This window comes from Loxodonta africana, chromosome 24 (genome assembly GCF_030014295.1).
Source record: "Loxodonta africana isolate mLoxAfr1 chromosome 24, mLoxAfr1.hap2, whole genome shotgun sequence".
NCBI classification, from domain to species: domain Eukaryota; kingdom Metazoa; phylum Chordata; class Mammalia; order Proboscidea; family Elephantidae; genus Loxodonta; species Loxodonta africana.
The window spans coordinates 63,430,180-63,450,620 of record NC_087365.1 but is presented as its reverse complement, the minus strand read 5'-3'; the positions used below and the strand labels follow the sequence as shown (position 1 = coordinate 63,450,620).

The following is a 20,441-nucleotide window of genomic DNA, read 5'->3' as shown; positions in this document are numbered from 1 at the left end:
GCACCCATCCCATCAACTGCTCCACACTGGACACACACTTCCAGTGACCCCACTCTGTGGAGAGGAGGGAGCTGGAGGGCCAGTGCCCCAGGGACTCTGGAGAGGCCCTTGTCCTCCTCATGGCCCAGCCCTCACCACTGTCACTTCCCTCCAGGAGAAGCAGCTCCTCTGACCCCTGCTGTGAGCTTCTAGTACTCAATAAGCCAGCATGCCCCCCACTCAAGGTCTGTACTCCTCTTCAGTGGGGGTGGGCCAGGGTCACACCAGGCTACTCTACAAGGCCATATGGCCTTCCATATCAGGGTGAGGTCAGGTCAGGGTCAGAAGCCCAGCAGGTCCACCTCTCCCAGGACTGTCTGCCCTGAACCAGTCTGATATTGCTGAGTTCCCTGAGGTTTGGCCCTCCAGGGCAGGGGAGCCATCTGCACCATTTCCACTGACTCTGGTGGGAGGATGGTGCCCCCTGGGGTTGTTCAGACCCAGGGCCCTTCCCCTGGGATGGGCTCCAGAGCCCCATCTTCACACTCAGAAAGGCCATTGTGTCTCCAGGGCCAGTCATTCCTCTGGTTCAGGAGCCCTTCAGAGCAGGGGCCTTATCCTTTGTCATTGCCACATGCAGCACAGGGTTTGATATAAGGTAAGTGCTTAATTATTGTTATTCAAAATGTAAAATGCTCACTCCAACCAGCTAAACAAGAATCTAAAAAATTACCTGTTCTCTCCCCTCCTCCCCCCAGGTACCCAGAGTTACCAACCTGGAGTGGGTCCTTTCACTCCCCTCTATTTGATCACAAACACACACAGGCTGTCATTTTGTCAGCTTGCTTTTATCTGCAGTGCATCATGAGCATTGCTCCAAGACCCTGGGAGCTCCCTCCACCCTTTGAGGGGCTGCTACCTCTCCCAGGTGGGCAGCAGTGTGCCTGTCCCCTTGGCTCCCCCCCCCCCCCCCCCGTAGGCAGGCTTCTAGCCCCTTTTCCTACAGACTGGGCTGCAAAGAGCACGGACTCTAGCCTCTAGGTGCTTTTTCCTATATGCTGGATTCCCAAGAGTGGGACTGCTGAATCAAAGGGTGTCTTTGTTCTTAAGGTCAGGAGGTTTGGTCAGATTGCTGTCTGAAAAGGTGTGGTAATGCCACCTCCCCAGGTCCTGTGGGGAGCTCCCTGGCTCTGGGGCTCTGCAGCCAAACTGGGCTGCAGGGTGCTTTTACATTGTACCCATCGGATGTGAACATGTGTTTGTCTATGTGTGTAAGTTTAATAAATATTGACTGACCCCTGACCAGTCTGGCCCCAGAAGCCATTCCGACTGACTGGGCGATCCAGTCCGGCTTTTCTCTGGCGGCCCCTCGGGGATCCCTCACTTGTGGGACCTGCAGGCGACCTAATGGAAACTACAGCCTAAACGTCGCTGCAGAGAGAATGGAGATGAGGGTCCCTTGCCTGAGAACCAGGTCTCGGCGCTTCGGGGATCCGCACCCTGAAAGCCAGAACTGGGGGCGGGAAAAGGGCCCAAGCCCAACCCCAGAGGGTCGGAGGCCCCACTCTGCCCTCTCATCCCTAGCCCGCTGGTTCTGAGCCCCGAGTTTCCTTCCTGGGCACGAGCCTCGGTCTGACTCCGCAAGTGGGACACAGAGGTCGCCCTCTTTCCTGTTTTTTCCAAATCGTGGAACCGTCAAAAAATTCTACAGCGTGGTGGGGCTGCGTGTGGGCGGTGGGGCTGAAGGCCGTCTGCGCTGCGGCCCTCGGGAAGCCAGGAGCCGGGCAACTCGGATGCGAGCGGTGCCGGAGCCCCGCCCAGCGCCCTCTGCCCTGAAGCGCCCGCGGCGCGTCTTTGGGGGCTCCGGGTGGGCAATATTGTGCCGCCCCCCCATCCTCGTCTGGGCCCAGACCCGCGCAGGGCGGAAATGGCCCTCAGAAGGGAGGGGATTCCCGAGCCTGTAGAAGGAGCACAGCCCGGGCCTGGGCGAGGACCAGTGCCGGCTGGCCTGGAGTCACCGGTGACGGGGGGGAGGGAGAGAGGCGCGCCTCACGAAAGCCCACGGCCCTAGGCGGGACCCCAGACTGGCCTTCCTGGGCGCGGCTCGCACTGGTCCCAGAGTCGGGGCTGTGGGCTAGGGGTGCGGCCCCTCGTGACCCCAGCTAGGGGGCCCAGGCCCTGCGGCCACGCGCGGTCCCTGGAGACTGTGGGCCGGCAGTGGCGGAGAAGGGGAAAAGCCGCCGGGGGCCGCACCGGATCCCACGCCTCTGCGCTAGTCCCTCAGCCTGCGGGACGCGCGGCGGATCAGGCGGGGATCTCAGCCGCTCGCCCCGCACCTCCAAAGCTGCGCAAATCTAGGTTACAGCCCTCGCGGCTTCTTCTAAATCGCTCGCGTAGATTAAAAACGGCAACTGTCCCGGAGCTGACCCCAAGGGACCCTGCGAGCGCCCTCCCCCGCTCGCTCACAGGGACTCTCTGTTCTCAGCGTCCGCCCGACTCTGGGGCGGCTGCCCCGAGGAGCGGCCCCCCACAGCCGGTCCCCTGGGAGCCGGCGCGAAGTCAACCCCACCGTAGCCGAGCCCACCTCTGGGCGGGCTGCCCAGACCGCCCTGCTCCGGGTCTCCGCCACGCCCCTCCTGCAGGAGAGGGGGAGGGGAGCAGGAGAAGGGAGCGCAACAGGCTGGCGCCTGCCGGCTTCGTCCCAGCCAGGTGTCTCCAGAACCTGAGGCTCTGGGCTTCTCTAACAGGGTTCGACTCCAGGCTGATGCCGCGCAGACCCCAGACGCTTCCTGCAGACTCGCAGAAACCCCCACAGAGGGCGGCCCTGCTCCAGGACAGGATCTGGGGGCGCCCTTGTCCCAGCCCACCCAGGAAGGCGGTGGGTGGGGAGAATGAAGGAACAGGGGAGGGCCCGCCGCTCCCGTCGCCCCTTCCTGTCCTCACCCAGCCCTCGGAGGCGCTAACCGCAGAGCTGCCCACCCGGCCGCTTTGAAGCTGCCCGGAGCCGCCGGCTGCCAGCGGCGCTTGTGGCTGCGTGGGCCCAAGTGACCGCCGCCAGCGGCCTTTGAAGTGCTGGGCCCGGCAGCAGGAAGTTGGGGGGGGGAGCCCACCCAGGCCCCTGGGCCCCCTCTCCAGGGCCCAGAGCCCAGGTCCACGCCTCCCCTCTGCGTCTGGCTGCCCTTGGCAGCCCAGGTGCAACGTGCCTGGAGACACCAAGCTCCCATCCCGACGCCCTCCCTTCCTTGGTCCCTCAAGGGGCCAAGAATTGGTCCCTCTCCCTCAGCTAAAAATAGCGGGCATCGGGCTGCTCGGAAAGCCCCCGGGAGGGGGAGGAAGGAGCTCCGGGCTGGGGCCGGTGGGAGAGAGGCCGGCAGGAAATGCCCAGCAGCCCTGGCTGCCCCAGGGAAGGCTCTAGTCAGCGGGTTCGGCCCCCTGGAAAGTCCCAGGCGGAGCCACAGCGCCTGAGACCTGGGTGGGGGCAGGGGCAGGGGCACCTGAGCCTCCTGGGGCCCTTATGCTGGGCCTCTGTGCTCCCTGGGGTCCTCCCTCCCCAGCTGATACTCTCCTGGCCTAGTCTCCCCCATGGCCTGCCAGGATGAAGAGGTGTTCTTTGCAGCTGATAATGACCTGCCACCCCCCTCCAATTCCCACCCTTTCCACCTCCACCCACCATCCCCAGTAAGAATCATCCATTCACCAGACATTTATTGAGGCCATTGATGTGTTGGTGGCTGGGTACAGCACTGAGCTTGGCAGGGTCTGTCCCTGCCTGCAGGAAGCTTGCCAGGCACCACTAAGTGCTTAACCCACAGAAGGGCACTCAGGGAGTAAACAAGCAGAGGCTGACCTGGGGGTGGGTCAGGAGAAAGGCTGGAGCCTGAGCCCTGACAGATAAACGGAAATTTACCCAATGAAGGGGCTATGGATGGAGAGGGAGGGCCCTGGGAAAGACCCTGGGAGGGTGGAAACCTGGCACTTTGGAGGAATAAGAACAAAGCCAGCATGGCTGGAACCCTGTTTGGGGAGGGGGCAGTGAGGTAGGGCTTCATAGACTGGGGTGAGGAGTCTGAAAGGAAGCCACTTCTCTCAAGAAGCCACTGGAAGACGCTAAGGAAGTTCCATGCTAATGTTTGTATTTCAGAGGCCAGCTGCTCTTCTGTGGAGGGAAGGTGGGGGAGGAGGATGGAGATAATCAAAGGCTCTTGCCTGGCTAATGCTGGTGGGGAAGCTACAGAAGACAGCGAAATGTTCATGTGCAAGAAGGACAAGACAGACCAGTGACCTGAGGGTTGGGAAAGTGGGACTCACTGAGGATGGGGCAGTTGAGGGCTCCAGCTTCCCCACAGACTGAACGAGCTTGTCTACTGACGGTAAGGAACTTACAGGATGGGCAGCACAGGCGAGGGCCCACGTGAGGTGTGGAGCTTTGGTGGCACTGCCTTCCCTGGCTGGTTTCCCGTCAGTGATCGTGGCTTGGGTGTTGGTGTGATCCAAGTGGGTGGTTGGGGTTCTCCCAACTGTGAAAAGAAGAAGTGCTAATATTTTGGGTATTTGTGAAAGAGTGACTGTAACAATGGGCCACAAAATCTAAACTGGACAAGAAGAAAGCCTATGAGAGAGGACAGCTGATATTTGGAAGAAAGGAGGTCATCCCAGGGGTGAAGGACTTGGTGGGGTGGGACAACTGTGTGATGACCTGTGGGGAGGGCTGGTCACAGAGAGGGAAAAGGAGTGGGTGTGGTTTGGTGACAGCAGGGCCCAAGGTGTGACCCAGGAGTGGGTGACTGGGTCTTTAGAGGTAAGGGGGTCAAGGAGGTGTTAGAAGAGGGGCCTATGGGGTCTGAAGTCTCCCTGGGTGAGTTTAGGGTGTTGGTATGTGGCATGTCCAAGGAGGACCAAGGAGGCTGCAGCCCACATGAGGCCATCTCTGTTACAAACAACCACCTAGAGGCCATCTCTGTTACAAACAACCACCTCTACTTCTATACCAACAATGACCACCACCCAGGGCACCTCTACCACAGTCACCTCCCTCAGCATTATCAGCTCGATTGCTTCCAGCTCCATCATCACTCTCCCATCAACACCCCCAAAATCCTCACCACAGGCCCCACTATCACTCACTCATTTATCTCTTCACTCAGGGAACCAATAGGTCTTGAGAATATTCTCTTGTTAAGAACTGTTCTGGGCTCAGGTGTGGCAGTGAGCAAGACAAGTAAGGTCTCTACCGTTGGGGAGTTCACACTCAGACCCAAAACAAACACAAAAATATTTAGAAAATGGGAAGTAGAGGACCCACAATCCCACTCCTAGGTATTCACCCAAAAGGAGTGAGGCATGTCCACCCACAGGATTCTCTTTCAATATTCTTAGCAGCATTACCTATCATGGCCCCAACTGGAAAAACCCAAAAGTCTATCATCTGGTGAACAAATAAACAATCCATGGCTCATTGGCACAATGCAGTGAAAAGGAGCCAACTATTGATACATACAACATCATGGATGAATCTCAGAAGCATTGTGCTCAGTGAAAGAAGCCATATGCAAAAGATCACTTACTGTAGGACTTCATTTAAGTGAAATTCTAGAAAAGACAAAACATTAGTGACGGAAAACAGATCAGTGGCTGCTAGGGGGCAAGGAGACAGGGAGGGGGATGAATGCAAAGTGACCGAGGGAACTTTTTGGAGCTTTGGGAATGTTCTCTATCACAATGGTGGAAGTGGTTACAGACTCATTAAACTGTGTGCTAAAAACTGGTGAATATCATTTACGTAAACGATACTTCAATAAAGTTAGTTTTAAAAAGATGTGAAGACTGTGATTGGAATCATGAAAAAAATGAAGAGGAGCAGGTAGTGGGTGAAGGTGACAAGGGCTAGGTGCTGGCCATGATTCTTAGTGGAGGGCAGCATACCTGGAATGAGGCCATTTGCTCACAGCAGAATTAAGCTTCTCTTGGGTAGACACCTAGGAGCAGAATTTCTGGGCCATGTGGTAACTCTATGTTTAGCATTCCCTTTGGTAAGTTTGAGCCCAGGTGGTACAGTGGTTAAGTGCTCAACTGCTGACCTACGGGCCGGGCGGCGTTTCCAATCCACCAGCGGCTCCGCAGGAGAAAGATGTGACAGTCTGCTTCCATACAGCCTTGGAAACCCTATGGAGCAGTTCTACTCTCTCTTATAGGCTCGCTGTAAGTTGGAATTCAGCTGGACAACAATGGGTTTGGGTTTTTTTGGTAAGTTTAACTCTCAGTAACAGAGTAAATCTAGACCTAAGCTGTGTGCTCAGGTGATTAATTTATAAGTCATTTTTAAGTGAGAGGCTCTTAGCTGACGCCCAGGTAAAGAGAACAACCTCTGAAGAAGCTTCCATGAATGACCATCAGGTGCTTGTGTGGGGTATGAGGCTAAAGCCGGGACACTGGTATAAGAGGAGGGGTGGGGACCCTGGGAAGCCCCAGAACAGGGAGGGGGCTCTGGTCTTACTTTAACGCTGGGCCCTGGCAGTTCCCTCTCCATCTAGTGCCTTCCAGCACCTCTGGGACCCTCGTTTCCCCAGATCACAACCCACCAGGAGCAGACCCATCAACCAGTCTTGGCCAGCTCTAGGAAGGGGGTCTGGAGCAGGGGGTCCCCATGACCTCATCCCAGCTGCTGTGCCCGGCTTCCTGCCCTGGCCCAGTAGGGAAAGGGTCAGCTTGAGGCCTCACCTCCAGGGCTTCCGAGACCCAGCCAGGTGGAGACCCTATACCCCAAGTGATGGGGCCCCTGAGGAGGACAGCTCCACACTCTGGAGGGCCGGCCTGGTGGGCTAGGGGCTCAGGCACAGTGCCTCATTGGCTGTGCTGCTGGCCCTTCTCAGCCACTGCTCAGGGTGACTTGGAATGACTATTAGGCATTGGCCTATCCAGGGACTGGTCAGCCCCAGGCCCCAGTGACCCTTTCCCCCTGTGGCCTTGACTGGGACTGGGAATCTCTGGCCTGGCCTCCTTCGTCCTGCCAAGAGGATGTCCTGTTCTCTAGGCTGCTCCTCGCCCTCCTGCATTTCCCCAGGAGCTGTTCTGGGCCTCCACAGGCAGAGGTGGGGGTCTGGGAGTGAGGGGAGCTGGAAGTCAGGGTGCTTCCCTCCCCCTCACCACACCATGGGCCCTCTGGGGACAAAAGTTGGGAGTGGAGAGGGGAAGTGGGGAGCAGGGAAAAGGAAGGAGAAGGGGCTGAGTGGCTCTGAGGTCAGCCTTTGTGAGCTGCCTACCCTACACCCGTCCCCTCCAGAGTCTCTCTCCTGAGGCTTCCTGTCCTGAGCCGTGTATGGGCAAGTATGGGGGCGGGGCAGAGGGAGAGCAGATCAGCTCAACTCAGGCTCGGGTTGTCCCATAGATGCCCGCCGCACATTGGGGAGAACTAGGTAGAATGGGGAATCCCAAGGTGGGGAAGAATGCTGAGACTCCTGGCCATCGGCACCCCAAGTCAGCTCCAGGAGGGGAAACAAGGTAGTTGGACCACCCCACAATCAGCCTCTGGAATAACTGGTGGTCTCTGGGCATATCTGCTTGTGCAACTGTGTCCCTGTGTCTCGCTGGTTCCTCTGCTGTGCGTTGGCGTCTGTCTGTGTGGGTGGGTGGGAGCTCTGGGTAGCTGTGTGCTCTCACAGGGGTATGAGTGAGTCTGCACCAGTCGCCAGAGCCCCTGGGTGTCTGGCATGTGCACCGAGTACATCCCTGTGCATTGCAGGTGGGTCCATGATTATGTGTGTGCCTGTGGGTGTCCCAGGGATGTTACCAGGTAGGTGTCTTCAGTGTGGGCGTGCCTCTTCGGGCAGCTTCATGTTCTCCATGCATATCTCTCCTCTATGGTCAAGAATGACCCATCCACTCGACAGGAAACCCTGACCCTGGGCGGGGTGGGCCAGGAAGGCAGCTGCTGTCGTCTCTTCTCAGCCCCCCTCCCACCCCATATCCTGCCAGGGCTCCATCCACCTTTAACTCAGGCAGCTCAGCTGAGTTAAAAATAGCCTGGGGCCTCTGGAAGCGGAAGGGGTAGAGGCCGCTGTCACAGGGCCCGGGAGGGAGGAGAACGGGAGGCACCCCAGACCCAGCTGCGGGTGGGTCCCTGTGGGTCCAGTGCCAGCGGCTCCTGGGCCAGCCGGTCTGGCTCCAGCAGGGCGGGCCCACATCCGCTCGTCCGACCTGCATGGCTGCAGAGACCCCTGCCTCACTTGGCTCCCTCTGGACTTTGCTCCCGGAAAACAGAGCCAGCCCCTGGGACAAAGCTGGGCCTGTTCCCAACTCTGAACCTCAGTTTACCAGCTGTTTGAAGGGGCCGCAGTGCTCCCCCACTGCTCAGAAGCTGCTCTCCCCTTCCCTCCCTGACCCCCTTTGTGGAGGGTCCTTTGTGGAGGGTCCTAGGAACAACCCAACTTCCCTTCCCTGGCTCCCAGCCCAGGGCCGGCACACCCCACTTTGCCCTGCCCCTTCCCTAGAGGGAAAGGCCACTTCAGGGGCTGGGCCAGGCACAGCAGGTCTCAATCCCCTGCCCCCTGGGCTGCAGGGGTGGGGATGGAAGCAAAAGGTCTCAGATAATACTCTTTCCTCAGGGAGGGGCAGTGGAAGTTGTTTTGGTCACTTTTTATTGAGATACCACACACACATATACACGCGAAAGTGAGTGTGTCCAGGTGCAGGCTGAATGCATTTTTGTACACTGAGCATGTCAGGTCACCCACACCCAGATGATCAAGGGAGGGACATTCTGGCTAGGAGCCCCTCCACTGGCCAGGCACACCCAGAGGAGGCACCCCATCCTGGAGGCACACACCCACCCACCCTTCCTTCCTCAGGAAAACCTGCGGTCTGATAAGGCCTCCAGTCTCTGCTTTGCAGAACCACCCCGGCACTGAGCCCCCCAGGGTGGAGGGACCAGAGCCTCCTGCTGGTGGTGGTAGGGTGGTGGTAGGTGGGGTTGGGAACCTGACTCTGGGCACTCCAAGGCCTCCTGTGTGGCTCCCAGGAAGTATGCCCTGAGTAGGACTGTGGCCCGGGCTGGATTTGGGGGCTGTGAAGGGGGACAGCCTGACCAGCTGAAAAGGTTGCTCCTCCCAGCAGCCCACCCCCAGGCAGGGCAGCCTCGCCAAGGCCTGGGCCAAGGCCCAAGCCCCGCCTCCCAGACCATCCCCTGAGATTTCCCTCTGTCTCTACAGGAACCTGTCCTGAAGTGCACCCTCAGGGGCATAGGGCTCAGCAGTGGGACACTACCCCTACTCTTGCTCTTTGCATGGTATCTGTCTGACTATGCAACTATGCAGTTACCCCAAGTGTGGGCCTGTCCTTCCTGTTGCCTGCTGCCAGCCCCAAGCAAGTCTCTGTTCCCAGGTCCTTCTCGCTGCCAGCTCTCAGCCCCAGGCAAGCCCCTGTCCCCAGGCAGCCTCTTCCCAGGGTCTCTGCAATGTGCCAAGTTCATAAGTTCTTAGTGTAAAGGACTGTTTAGAGCACAGTGCAGACCAGACAGTTCAAATGGTGTGATCAACAGGCGTTTATTACTCACGGAATAAACAGGACAGGCATGAGTAGGACAGCAAACATCATCATCATCCTGGGTTCCCCGAAATTAGGTTCCTGTCCCAGGTTGGGGTATTACAATTGCATCCAAGCATGCCCCACTTTGCACCATGGGTGAGGAACTCAGAAGCCCCTCTCTCCCAGGGTTAATATACTAGCAAAGCTACAATGGTTCCCTGGCAAACGGCATGTAGAGAAAGAGACTAGGGAAAAGGGTAATGAAAGGGGAAGACCCCCGTGGGCAACAAATATTATTCTTTGCCCCTGTGCAGGGTGTGTGACCATCTCCTGGTCACTATTCTAGACTTTGTGGCTTTGGTGAAAGGTCTTCCTTCCTTTACCCCTCTAAGATAGTTTTGGGTCCCTCAGAGGGCATCATCTCCCCCAAGGCACATACTTTGTGTCTATTAGTAGCTGTTCCCGTCCATTAGTAGATATGAAGATGGGGAGAGTGATTAAGTACATACAGCACATGTGCGCCCAGCAGTCTGTCACCCCAGAGCCCCCAGTAGCAGCCAGAAGGACATCTAGCCCAAATTCCACCAGAAAGGAAGCCCACGCAGAATGCTCAAGACATGGAACAGCACCAGAAAGCTACATGTCTGCTCTCAGCCCTTCCCCACAAAGATTTCCCCCTCCTTCCATACCTTCCAAGCGTAGGCACGTGCTAGGTAAGCTTCCAGGCAATGAAGCCTACAATGAAGGCCGGCCTACCAGAGTAGCCTTGGTGGCTACTCTGTGGAAGGCAGACTCTTGGCTCTTCAGCCCCTTAGCCCTCTCGGGAGGATGCTCACCCTTCAGGGCTGTTATGGATTGAACTATGTCTGCAAAAATATATACGTTGTAAATCCTAACACGAATATACCTGTGGTTATAACCCCATTTGAGACTGGGTTTTCTCTGTTATGTCAATGAGATAGTATTAGTGTAGGGTGTGTCTTATGTCAGTCTCTTTTGAGCTATAAACCAAAAAAACCCAAACCCAGTGCCGTCGAGTGGATTCCGACTCATAGCGACCCTATAGGACAGAGTAGAACTGTCCCATAGAGTTTCCAAGGAGTCCCTGGCAGATTCGAACTGCCGTCCCTTTGGGTAGCAGCCATAGCACTTAACCACTACACCACCGGGGTTTCCTTTTTGAGCTATAAAAGAGATTAAACAAGCAAGTGAGCAAGCAGAGATGAGGGAAGAGAGACGCCGAGTCACATGGAGATCACTCAGGAGCAGAAGCTCAAAAGAGACAAGGACCTTCCCCCAGAACGGACACAGAAAGCCTTCTCTGAGAGCTGGCACCTTGAGTTTGGACTTTCAGCCTCCTAACTGAGAGAAAATAAACTCCAGTTTGCTAAAGCCACCCGCTGGTGGTATTTCTGCTACAGCAGCACTAGATAACTAAGACAAGGGCAGAACCTGACCTTAGGAGGCTGAGTGGCTTGCCCAGTGCCACAAAGCTGGGAGGGGACCTCAGTTCTGGCCGGGTGGCTCCAGAGCCCCCAGCACTCAGGGACAAGAGGGGATTAGACATGGCACTGTCCTCATGGCACGCAGACTTGGGCAGGGTCTGCCTCAGGGCACTCAGAGGCCCAGAGCAGGAGGGTTGGCGCCAGGTCAGGGTGTGCCCTCAGGGGTGGCTGAGCTTCACCAGGTGGCAGGAGCTGGGAGTGGATTGTGCAAGAAGAGGGGAAAAGATGCTGTGCTGGGCCAGGGCCGGGGTATGGAGTTTGCATCTTATAAAAGAAGCCGTAGATGCAGCTCGGAGGGTGGATGGAGGGTAAGCTGCCAAGGCAGGGCTGGGTGCTTAGGCCACAGTCAGGAGGGCAGGAGGCCCGGTGTTATTTTCATTTTCCATATCCCCTTCTCCTCCAGGCTGTGCTGACCGACAGGGACCCTGGAGGCTGAGGTTATGTGGAGGCCCTGGGAGGGAGATTTACTTGCTGGTGGGGGCGGGGCAGAGAATCTGGCCTGGGCTGGCAGTCACCTCACCCCATCTTGATGGGAGCACTGAGGCCCAGAGAGCAGGCCTGTGTCCTGACCTCCCCTCACTCCCCCCGCACCCCCGCAGGCTCCATGGGGCAGGAATGATGAGGGTTGGGAAGAGAGTACTGGGCGGAGTTGAAGTCCATTTCCTGGGGCACAGTATGTAGGGGCCCAGAGTCCCAGGACTGGGCTCTGCCCTGGCCCCTGCCAAGTCACATGTGAAACCCCGAGTGGGGAGCAGAGAGACATGCCCTGAGATTACCCAGGTGCCCACATGGCCTCAGAGCCTTGAAAACGTTTCCCAGTGTCCCCTGATCCCAACCACACTGGGGAGGAGACCCCCTCAGTGCCCTCCCACCCCCGTCATCCCCAGCAAGGAATTTCCCAGTCATCATGAGGCCCATGCCAGCTCTGGGCGCCCCCCCCCCTTCGCCTCTGCATGGATCCTGCAGCCCACACCTCTCTAACTACACACCCCGCCTTGGCTCCCACCTTGTGCTCCTGGCTCCCCAACCCTGTGGACGTGCAGCTCCCCTGCAGCTTCTGCCTCATCCCCCACTTCTGCTTAGCCCCCAGTTCATCAACCCTACATCCTCAAAGCTTCTCTGACTTATCAACTATTGGACTAGTCTTTCTCTAGTTCAAAAGTCTTTGGTGGCTCCCTGGGCCTTCGGAAAAGCCCAGAAGCCCCAGCCTGGCAGTTGTGAGAGGCTGGCTCCTCCTCCCATGTTCCAGGAAGGACTGCCAATCTCATCTACATGGTGATGACCATCTTGATCTCCGCCGGCTCAAGTTGAAAGCTCTCTGTCCTCATCCATCTCCAAAGCCACCTCCCCAGGAAGCTGCCTGGACCCCCACCCTCGCCAAGACCCAGGGTCTGTCTTGTGAGCAGCCCTTGAGAGCAGAAGCATCTTGACCCGGTGTCAGAAACTGGGCCTGGCCTACAGAGACTCAGGCACAGTCTTGTGGAAATGGAAGAAGGGTGAGCACACCAAAATGCGTATAGACACACACACATACAGACACGCTTTTTTTTTTTTTTTTGGAGGCAAGTCACTGAGTCCAGCCCATACTCGGCAGTGGGGTGGGGTGGACATTAATCCCCAGGTCCTGGAGGGGGAGCATCCACAGGTATCGTCGGGGTTCCTCTGCATTGCAGGGTTAACGGTCATCCACTTGTCTGTGTCAGTATGGCCTCGTGGGTGACAGCCTAAAGCTGTGCTGCTTTGTCCCTTGAATCCTCCAGATTCGGCCAGCTTTCCTGCTGGCTCCAGGCCCTCAGCCACGTCCCTGCCATCCTCTTTTCTGAGTACCCCCTTCCTACCTGGTGTGGCCACTTCTCCCAGGAGCCCCATTCTCAGTACTTTTCTCCACCTGAAACGGGCATATCTGTGTATTTGCTGACTCTACCAGGTGAGCTCTGGGGTCAGGGGTTTTGCCTTGCTCCCCAGACCTAGCACGTGCCTGGCTATCACTGAACAAGTGAGTGAGTGAATGAATGAACCAGGCGGAGGCAGGAGGCTGGCACTGTGCAGGGTTGGGGCCCCGGGCAAGTCCATCCCCCCTGCTCTCGTGTGGGGATTGGCGAGATGGTGCACAAACCTGGCACACAGCAGGTGCTCAGCTCTGCTGACCTGGCCAGCCCTGCCCCCAGCAGTGTTGCAACCCAGAGGCCAGAGGCAGGGACACTGGAGCTGGGTGTCTGTTTTGCCTACTGTGCTATCTGCAAGCCATCATCAGCCTGCTGCAATGTGAACCCTCTGAGGTGCCCCCGCCCCAGGAGCAGCTGTGTTCCCCAGTGGGACTGAGGCCTTCCATGTCACCGGCTGAGGCTGTGGGGGGAGGTGGGACCAGGTGCTGCTGGCTGGGCCCACACGTCCTCTGGCCTCCAGAGCCCAGCTGAGATGGAATTTCAGCCCCAGGCCCGCACCTGCATGTGGTCGGGCACCAGGGCCTTGGGCTCAGCCTGGCGGGGACCAGCTTGGACAGGGCATCCACTGTGTGCCAGGACCACAGCCATCTAGTGGGGAGAGGGCTGGGGAAGTGTCCCCAGAGGAAGTGAGGCCTCCACAGAGGCCACAGGGATGAGAAGGAGAAGGGGGCTTGAGGAGGGCAGGGGGAACAAGGCAAAAGCAGGTCCCAGAGGGCCCTGTTGTCAAGGGGTGGGCTCCGTACAGGAGGGAGTCCAGAACCCCTTTCTGTACTCCAGCCAGCCTGGGGCAGCTTCGACCAGGGAGCTGGGACCATTGAGGGCTGCAGAAGGTGGTGGGCCCCCAGAGGGGGCCTGGGGTGGGGAGGCAAGGTGCTTTTCTGATCATTGCTGAGCCTCCCCCAACCCCAGGCCCGGCCAGGCCAAGGACCGGGTTCAGGCTAAGCTATTCACAGACCCTCTGAGGAAAGGTCCACGGATGGGCCCCAGCTCTGTCCCACAGCCTCCTGGTCAGCTCAGCTTGTGCCCTGGCTACTCCCACACTGCGATTAGCACTGAGGACTGCCGCCCTGCCCTGTGCCTCCTCCCTGCTCCTGCCCTGTCCATCCTGCCCTTTCCCTGCTTTCTGCCCCTGCCCTGTGCCCCCCACCAGCCAAGCACTCAGCAAATGCTCGCTGGCCTCTGTCCCAGGAAGTGTGGAATGCAGATCCCCTGGGGCCAGTCACTGGGGACAGCATGGAGCCGGCGCTTAGGAAGGAAGAGTGGCAGTTGGCAGTGGCATTTTGGAAGGATGGTTGGGACGAGCAGCTTGGACTGGAGATGGGGGCGACAGTTGGTGGTGGCAGCTGGAGCGGCAGTTGGGGCTTGGCAGGGGCGCAGGCCTGGAGGCCGGTGGGGTGGGGTAGCTCTGGGGCTGGCAGGTAGTCCCTGGCCCCGAGCGCTCTGGAGGGGTGGGTGGTCATGGTGAGGCCTGGGCAGGCGGAGCCAGGCCTCATCCACCTCTGCAGCAGGATAGGGGACCTTCCTCGGCCCAGGCGGGGCTTCTGCAGCAGTCTGGCTGCCTCTGTCCACTCGTAGGACCCACGATGACGTCCGGTGGGCGGTGAGCATCCCTCCAGCCCCCAGCCACGCCTCTCCCTGCTGCCCTGTCTGCTGCCTCTCTCCCTCCCTCTTCAGGCTTCCAGCAGAGGCGGCTTGGAGAGGGCAGGGACAGGTTCTGGGCAGTTCCCTGGGAAGGGGCAGGCTCCTAGGGCTGTTGCCATGGGGACAATTGAGCAGCACCTCTGGCTGAAGAACAAACACGCAGGTTCTGTGACCAGTGACAGTGACAACCCACCACGTAGAAAACCCAGCAGGGGGTGGACCGGAATCGGTGCCTGGGGCAAGGTGGGCTGCCCAGTGGGAAACTGGGAGGAAGATTTGAGAGATGTTTTCTGTCCCTTTTTCTTTCTGAAGCTCCTCCCAGCCCTCCCTCCCCAGAGCTGACTGTGAACACAAGACAGCTCCCTGCTCTCAGAGGCATGAGAGCAGCTTGGCTTGGGGCTAGGTTCCCTCCTGGCCTCTCTGCCCCGGAGCTGCCACGCAGTAAGGGTAAGGCAAGGTGTCGAGCTGGCTAAGGGGGCAGGGGGCCTGTGAGTGCAGGTGTGCAGAGTGGCTGTGCCAGGACTCTCCCGGGGGCCCTGCTAGCCATGTGGCAGTTTGCGGCATGCCCCCAGCCCTTGGGAATCTGCAGGCAGTATGTGGGTGCAGCCCACCCTGAGGGCTGCCCTGGGCCCTGGCTATTCTGGCTTCAGCCTCTAAGCCCATGGTCCTGGTTTCCTGGAACTCCCTGAACTGTTGCTGCTTACTCTCTGGAGGCCCAGACCCCACAGGCCTTGGGGTGTCCCGTGGGCAGGCACCGGACGCGCTCACGAGTGGCTGGAGGTGGCTTTCTGGATTGGCACCACCACACAGAGCTGACAACACCGTACCATCATCATGCTTGTTGGCCACTGGCACCCTCAACACCTCGCCGCTGGGCCCTCCAGGCAACCTCTTGCTAGCCCTGGGCGCTGGGGTGCCAACTCCACACTCCCTGATTCCTGCCTGCTTCTCTGTTGTCCCCAAGGTGGGGTGCCTATGTCTGGCTGTCCTGAGGCAGATTCCTCCTCACCTCCTTGGTCTACAACTTCAAGCTGTCCTAGGGTGAGGCAATACCAGCACTGGGGTTCAGAGGGCACAGTCTGGCCGCTGCTGCCACCAGGAGTGCAATCCTAGCTCCGATGCTGGACTCTGAGAAAGGGGCGGGGATGGGGGGGGGCTCCTGGGCCATGCTGGCTGCATCTGCCCCGTCAGAGCAGGCTCTGGGGAGTCCCGCATGATCCTCCTCTTCGTCCATGCCCTGCTGAGAGGCCACAGCTGCTCCTGGTTCCTGGCGCAGGGAAGGCAGGGTCTGGGTCCCCAGTCACTGACAGGGCTGCTGGGGGTGACCCTGATTCATCCTCATGAAGGGTAGGGGTAGGGAGCAGGACCATGTTCCCAGGTGAGAGAGGCCCAGGGCCCCAGTGACTCCCAGACACTGGCCAGCTCATTCCAGGACCCACCCAGTGACTCCTAGACACTGGCCAGCTCATCCCAGGACCCCAAAGTCCACAGCCTGGTGGTGGGGTGGTCCGCAGTTGCAGCAGCTGTTGCTCACCAAGTGAGACAAAGGCCTGTTTCTTGCAGGCAGAGCCTCCTGAGCACTTAGTGAGCACCACTGTATGCTTGCAGTGCTCTTTTCCCCCCTGGACAATGGGCATGGGAGCCCATCAACGGCTGCTTTCTGAAGAAGGTGCTCTTTATCGCTCTCCCCGCGCCCCCCCACCCCCCCGCCCAGTGCAAGCAGTGGCTCCAAGGGGATCTCAGGGGTCTGGGCCTCCTGGGTTTGGCCTAAGCACTATGATCACAGTCTCTCTGGGCCTCTTCCTCTGGGGGCTGCACCTGAGCTCCAGGTCCCAAGCCAGGTGAGTTTGCCCACCCTTTCTTGGAGGCCTAGGGGCACCCCAGCCCCCACCTCCTGCGGGCCCAGAAACTTGGACCAGGATGTGATCCGAGGGTCCCCCATCAGAAGGCCGGGAAGGGTGTCTGCGCAGCCATTTTGGAGGCGCGCGGCGGCACGAAGGGAGGGACCGTGGAGGCTTTCAGCACCAGCTGCCAGCCCGCGGCTGCCCTTGCTCGCTCACGAATTCCCCGGCCTGCCCTCCCACTGCCGCCCTGAATGCCTCCTTACACGTCCTGAGAAAACATTCATAACGGCCCGCCGCCTCCCACCTCCCAAGGAATGCGCGCCTCGGGCCGGCGGGGAGGCAGGGCATGGATGGTCCCGGCGCCTCCCCATTGGACAGCCCGGCCGTGTCTACTCCCCTGCACGGCTGGCCAGCCACACGCTCACCTCCCTTCCCGCCGTCGCTCCCGGGGGAGGAAGCGAGGTGGCCTTTGCCCCCGCGAAGGCCAGCCAGGAATGCGGGGCGCGCTTCCCATTCCGCCCGCCCGGCGCTCCGGAACAGCGGGGGCGCGAAGGGACGAAAGGGGCGGGGGCGCCCGGGCCTCACCACGCCACCGGGAGGGGAGACCCAACCCAAGCGGCTCGATCGCTAGCCCTCGCGGTTCCGGCGTGCATGACTTGTGATCGCGGACCGCGGAGCAAGTCCCAGGCCGCTCCCTTCCCGCCCCGTCGCGGGGCTCGGAGCCCGCACGTGCAAACGACGCGGCAGGAGAAGGACCCACGCGCGGCTACCCGTGCTCCCAGTCGGCCAAAAGCAAGCCCCACTGGCGGCCACCGCCGCGTGGCGCCGCGCCGCGAGGTGCGCCTCAGCGCAGGGCGCTCCGAGTGCCCGACTTCGGGGTCGCGCAGTGCCGGGCCATCCCCGGCCTGGCCGCCCCCTGGGCGCAGGGGGAGTGTCTTCTGGCTGCAGCGCGCGGCTCGCTGAGGTGCCCGGGCGGGCGGGGGAAGTCACCAAGTTTGCGAGAGGCGCGCGGCAGGGCAGCACGTCGGGGCGTGGGGACAGCCCGGGGCTCGGGGACCCGCGGGGCCCCGAGGCCAGGCTCTCGGGTCGCGCTGGGGTCCGCAATGCCGGTGTGGGCTAGGGTGCTGTCGCCCCGGCCCGTCTCTCCCACCGCAGTGGTCTCCGGGCCACTCGACCCCGCCGGCCCGGGTCCCCGCGAGGAAAAGGCGTCCGGGGGCCCCACGCCGCGCCACTCCCGCCCTCGCCGGCCCAGGGGAGGGGGCTTCCCACAATGCCCAGCGAGCTCCAGCCCTCACTTCCGCTGTCCGGCCGCCCGCGGGGGGCGGAGGAGCAATGTCCCCCGCCTGCGCCCCCCCCTCCGCCCTCGCGGGGCGCCCGGGCCGGGGGCGGGGCGGGTCGGGCCGCCGGGCGCGGGGGCGGGGCCCTGGGCGGTGGCCGCGGCCGGGGCGCGGCGCGGACCAATCAGGAGCAACCGGGCGCGCGCCGGGGGGCGGGGTCAGGGTCCGCAGGCGGGGCGCGCGCGCGCGGGCGGCTGGGGCCGCGGGGCTGGAGCGGGCGCGGGGGCGCGCGCCGGCCTGACGGACGGACGGCCGGCCGGACAGGCGGACGGAGCAGAGAGGCGGGCGGGCAGCTCGAAGCCGTCCGTACGCAGCGCTCGCCTGCGGCGGCGGCCACCACCCCGCCGGTCCCGGCCGCGGCGCGCCCTCCGCCCGCGCCCCATGGGGTCACAGGTAAGCGGCGGCGGCTCATTGTCCACGCGGCCGGTCGGCGATCAGCGGGTCCAGGCGGCCACGGGGCCGCTCCCAGCCCGGCTTCCCGCAGCCGCCGCCGCCGCCCGCCCCGCCCCGCCCCGCCCCGCGGGGGCGCCCTCCGGGAGGCGCTCGGGGCGGTGGCGACCCCGGCCCCCGCCTTCTCCGCGCCCCCGCCCCGCGCTGCAGCCGCGCTGAGCGGAGCGGGCGGCGGGGGTTGGTGCGGGTCCCTGCGGGACTGGCGCGGAGGCGCGGGGGCGGCGGGCGTGGGACTGCCCAGCCCTCGGCCCCGGCGCCTCCTGCCGCCGCCGCCGCCGCCGCGGTCTCTACTCGTCACCTCCGAAAGGGGAATTTTCCAGCTGGTAATTTCTGCTGCGTCAACGCCCGGCTCGGGAGCGCAGCCCGGGGGCGTCCCGGCGCCCCCCGCCCGCAGCGCCCGCGCCCCCCGCCGCAGCCGCCCCGCCGCGCCCGGGCCGCCCGCGCGCCGAGTTTGCCAAGAGTCGGAACTGCGGGAGGCGGCGCGCGGGGTTCCCCGCGCCCCGGTCGGGCCTCGGGGGGCATTGCCTCCCCCGAAGCTGGGTCCTGGCTGCTAGCTGCGCCTCCATTTTCCTGACGGGCTAAACCCGTCCCAGGGACCGAGGAGCCGGGCGGCCGGGGTGCGCGGAGCGCGGCAGGGGTGCGCGGAGCTGCGTCCTCCGCGAGCGCGTCTTTGTTTCTCTGTAAATAGACATGTCAGTTTTTCAGAGTAGCACGAGTCAGTGTCTGACAACTCAATCCCGGTGGCAAGTGGGGGATTTTCAGCGCTGGGAGGAGGCTCGCTGGTCGGGGTTCCCCAGCCCAGCTGACCCGTCACCGCCTGAAGGCTTAACAGACCACACACAATGGCTGGACCCAGGAGCCCTGGTGCAAACCAAGTGGGGAGAACATATTTTCTGACACCGAGGAAATATAAACAAAAGAAAGTTTGACTGAGATTTTCAGTGAATTTCCTTCAGTTTTCCCTACTACAGTCTCCGCCATGCCTTCAGCTGGAATAGGGGTGGAATACAGCGATGAGATTGCTATCAGCATTGTTTAAAGAAATTGCTGGGAACTCTGAGCAGACACCTGTGCGGGAGGACCGGCTTGCCTTTTAATTACATCAACTGTGTAATCTTTCTGATTCGATTTGTTTTGAAAACTTGCTTCCACTTGGGTAGTGGGCTCGTGGATCCACTTTGTGGCCGGCCCTCATGCTCTGTGTTAAGGCAGCATTTCCACTCTGGAAGGGTGGGAAATCGTTCGTTCGTATTGAGGAATTTTACAGAGGAGTTTTTCATATGAACAGTGTAGTACAGAGTAGTATTTTACTGTAGTGGCATCCTTCCATTTGGTATATTTTATGATAGGATTGGATATTCGGAATTTAAAAGTTTAGGGCTCAGTAGCTTTGCTGTTGCAGAATGAGGCAAACGACAGGCACCCTAGGCAGGACTGGCTGAGATTTAAACAGGAACCTAACCGTTGTCCTTTACACAAGGTGTAATGATGTTCATGGCCTTTATCGAAAGGAAAGAGGGGTTGAGACTTATGAGGTTTTATCTTTGGGAAGTGGTTGGACTGGACTCATTTTGGGGTATTCAGACTCAACCCAAACTTAAGTCTTCCTCAAGGCCAACCTGGAGGTGGGATTCAAGACAGTTTTGTTTTGATTAGATAGTTCTGTTTTGTTTTTAGCTCTTCTGTCTGCGTCAGGCCTCAGTGCACATCCTCATTCGGATGGTGGGAACTGATCCCCTGGGCATTCTGGGCCACCCCTCTAGTTGGACCCAGTTTTGCGTGACCTGTGACCCCTGGTGACTTCATGTAGGGCTGTCACACAGTTGCAGGGGGCTGGGGCTGGGGCTGGGGCTGGGGCTGGGGCTGGGGCTGGGGCTGGGGCTGGGGCTGGGGCGGGGCTGGGGGGAGAGAACCGTAAACCTGTAAAGCCACTCCAAGGATGTAGCGACTGCCCTCAAGTGTGGGCCCCTGTTACTGTCTGGCGGCAGTGTTATTTACAAACACTGTTGAACCAAATTAAATCTTAACAAAGTGAACTTTCTAACACTGTCCCGAGGTTGGGTGTTGGAAATTAAGGAAAACTGGGCCACTCTGTCCCTGTGGTCCGGGTTTCTGGGACAGCGTGCAGCGCTCTTGTGCCGGCGTGAGAGCTGAGAACCCCGTTCAGGGTATGGTGCTCAGAAAGCTCCACTCGCCCCTGAACTGGGACCTTCACTCTAT

At 60.2% G+C, this 20,441-nt stretch overlaps 2 protein-coding genes across 2 annotated transcripts in view; both read left to right on the top strand.

Annotated features, from left to right (window-relative positions):
• The first annotated feature begins 13,106 nt into the window (after nt 1–13,106).
• LOC135228628 (collagen alpha-1(III) chain-like) lies at nt 13,107–18,775 on the top strand. The gene is made up of 4 exons (XM_064276448.1): nt 13,107–13,282; nt 15,782–15,937; nt 16,497–17,388; nt 17,555–18,775. Exons 1-4 carry the CDS (start codon nt 13,107–13,109, stop codon nt 18,773–18,775), a joined length of 2,445 nt encoding a protein of 814 aa, XP_064132518.1.
• The window catches only part of ZBTB46 (zinc finger and BTB domain containing 46), a 50,174-nt gene continuing 47,837 nt past the window's right edge, over nt 18,105–20,441 (top strand). The window contains exon 1 of the mRNA XM_064276373.1: nt 18,105–18,164. The gene's annotated coding sequence lies outside the window, so the exon portion shown is untranslated. The remainder of the gene's footprint in view (nt 18,165–20,441) is intronic.

Excerpts from the sequence above, each read along its gene's own strand:
- LOC135228628 (XM_064276448.1), top strand. The coding sequence starts at position 13,107 with ATGGTGCACAAACCTGGCACACAGCAGGTGCTCAGCTCTGCTGACCTG. Across the intron at positions 13,283-15,781 it reads TGCAATGTGAACCCTCTGAG|AGCAGGCTCTGGGGAGTCCC; the intron begins GTGCCCCCGCCC and ends CTGCCCCGTCAG. Across the intron at positions 15,938-16,496 it reads CTGATTCATCCTCATGAAGG|AAACTTGGACCAGGATGTGA; the intron begins GTAGGGGTAGGG and ends CTGCGGGCCCAG.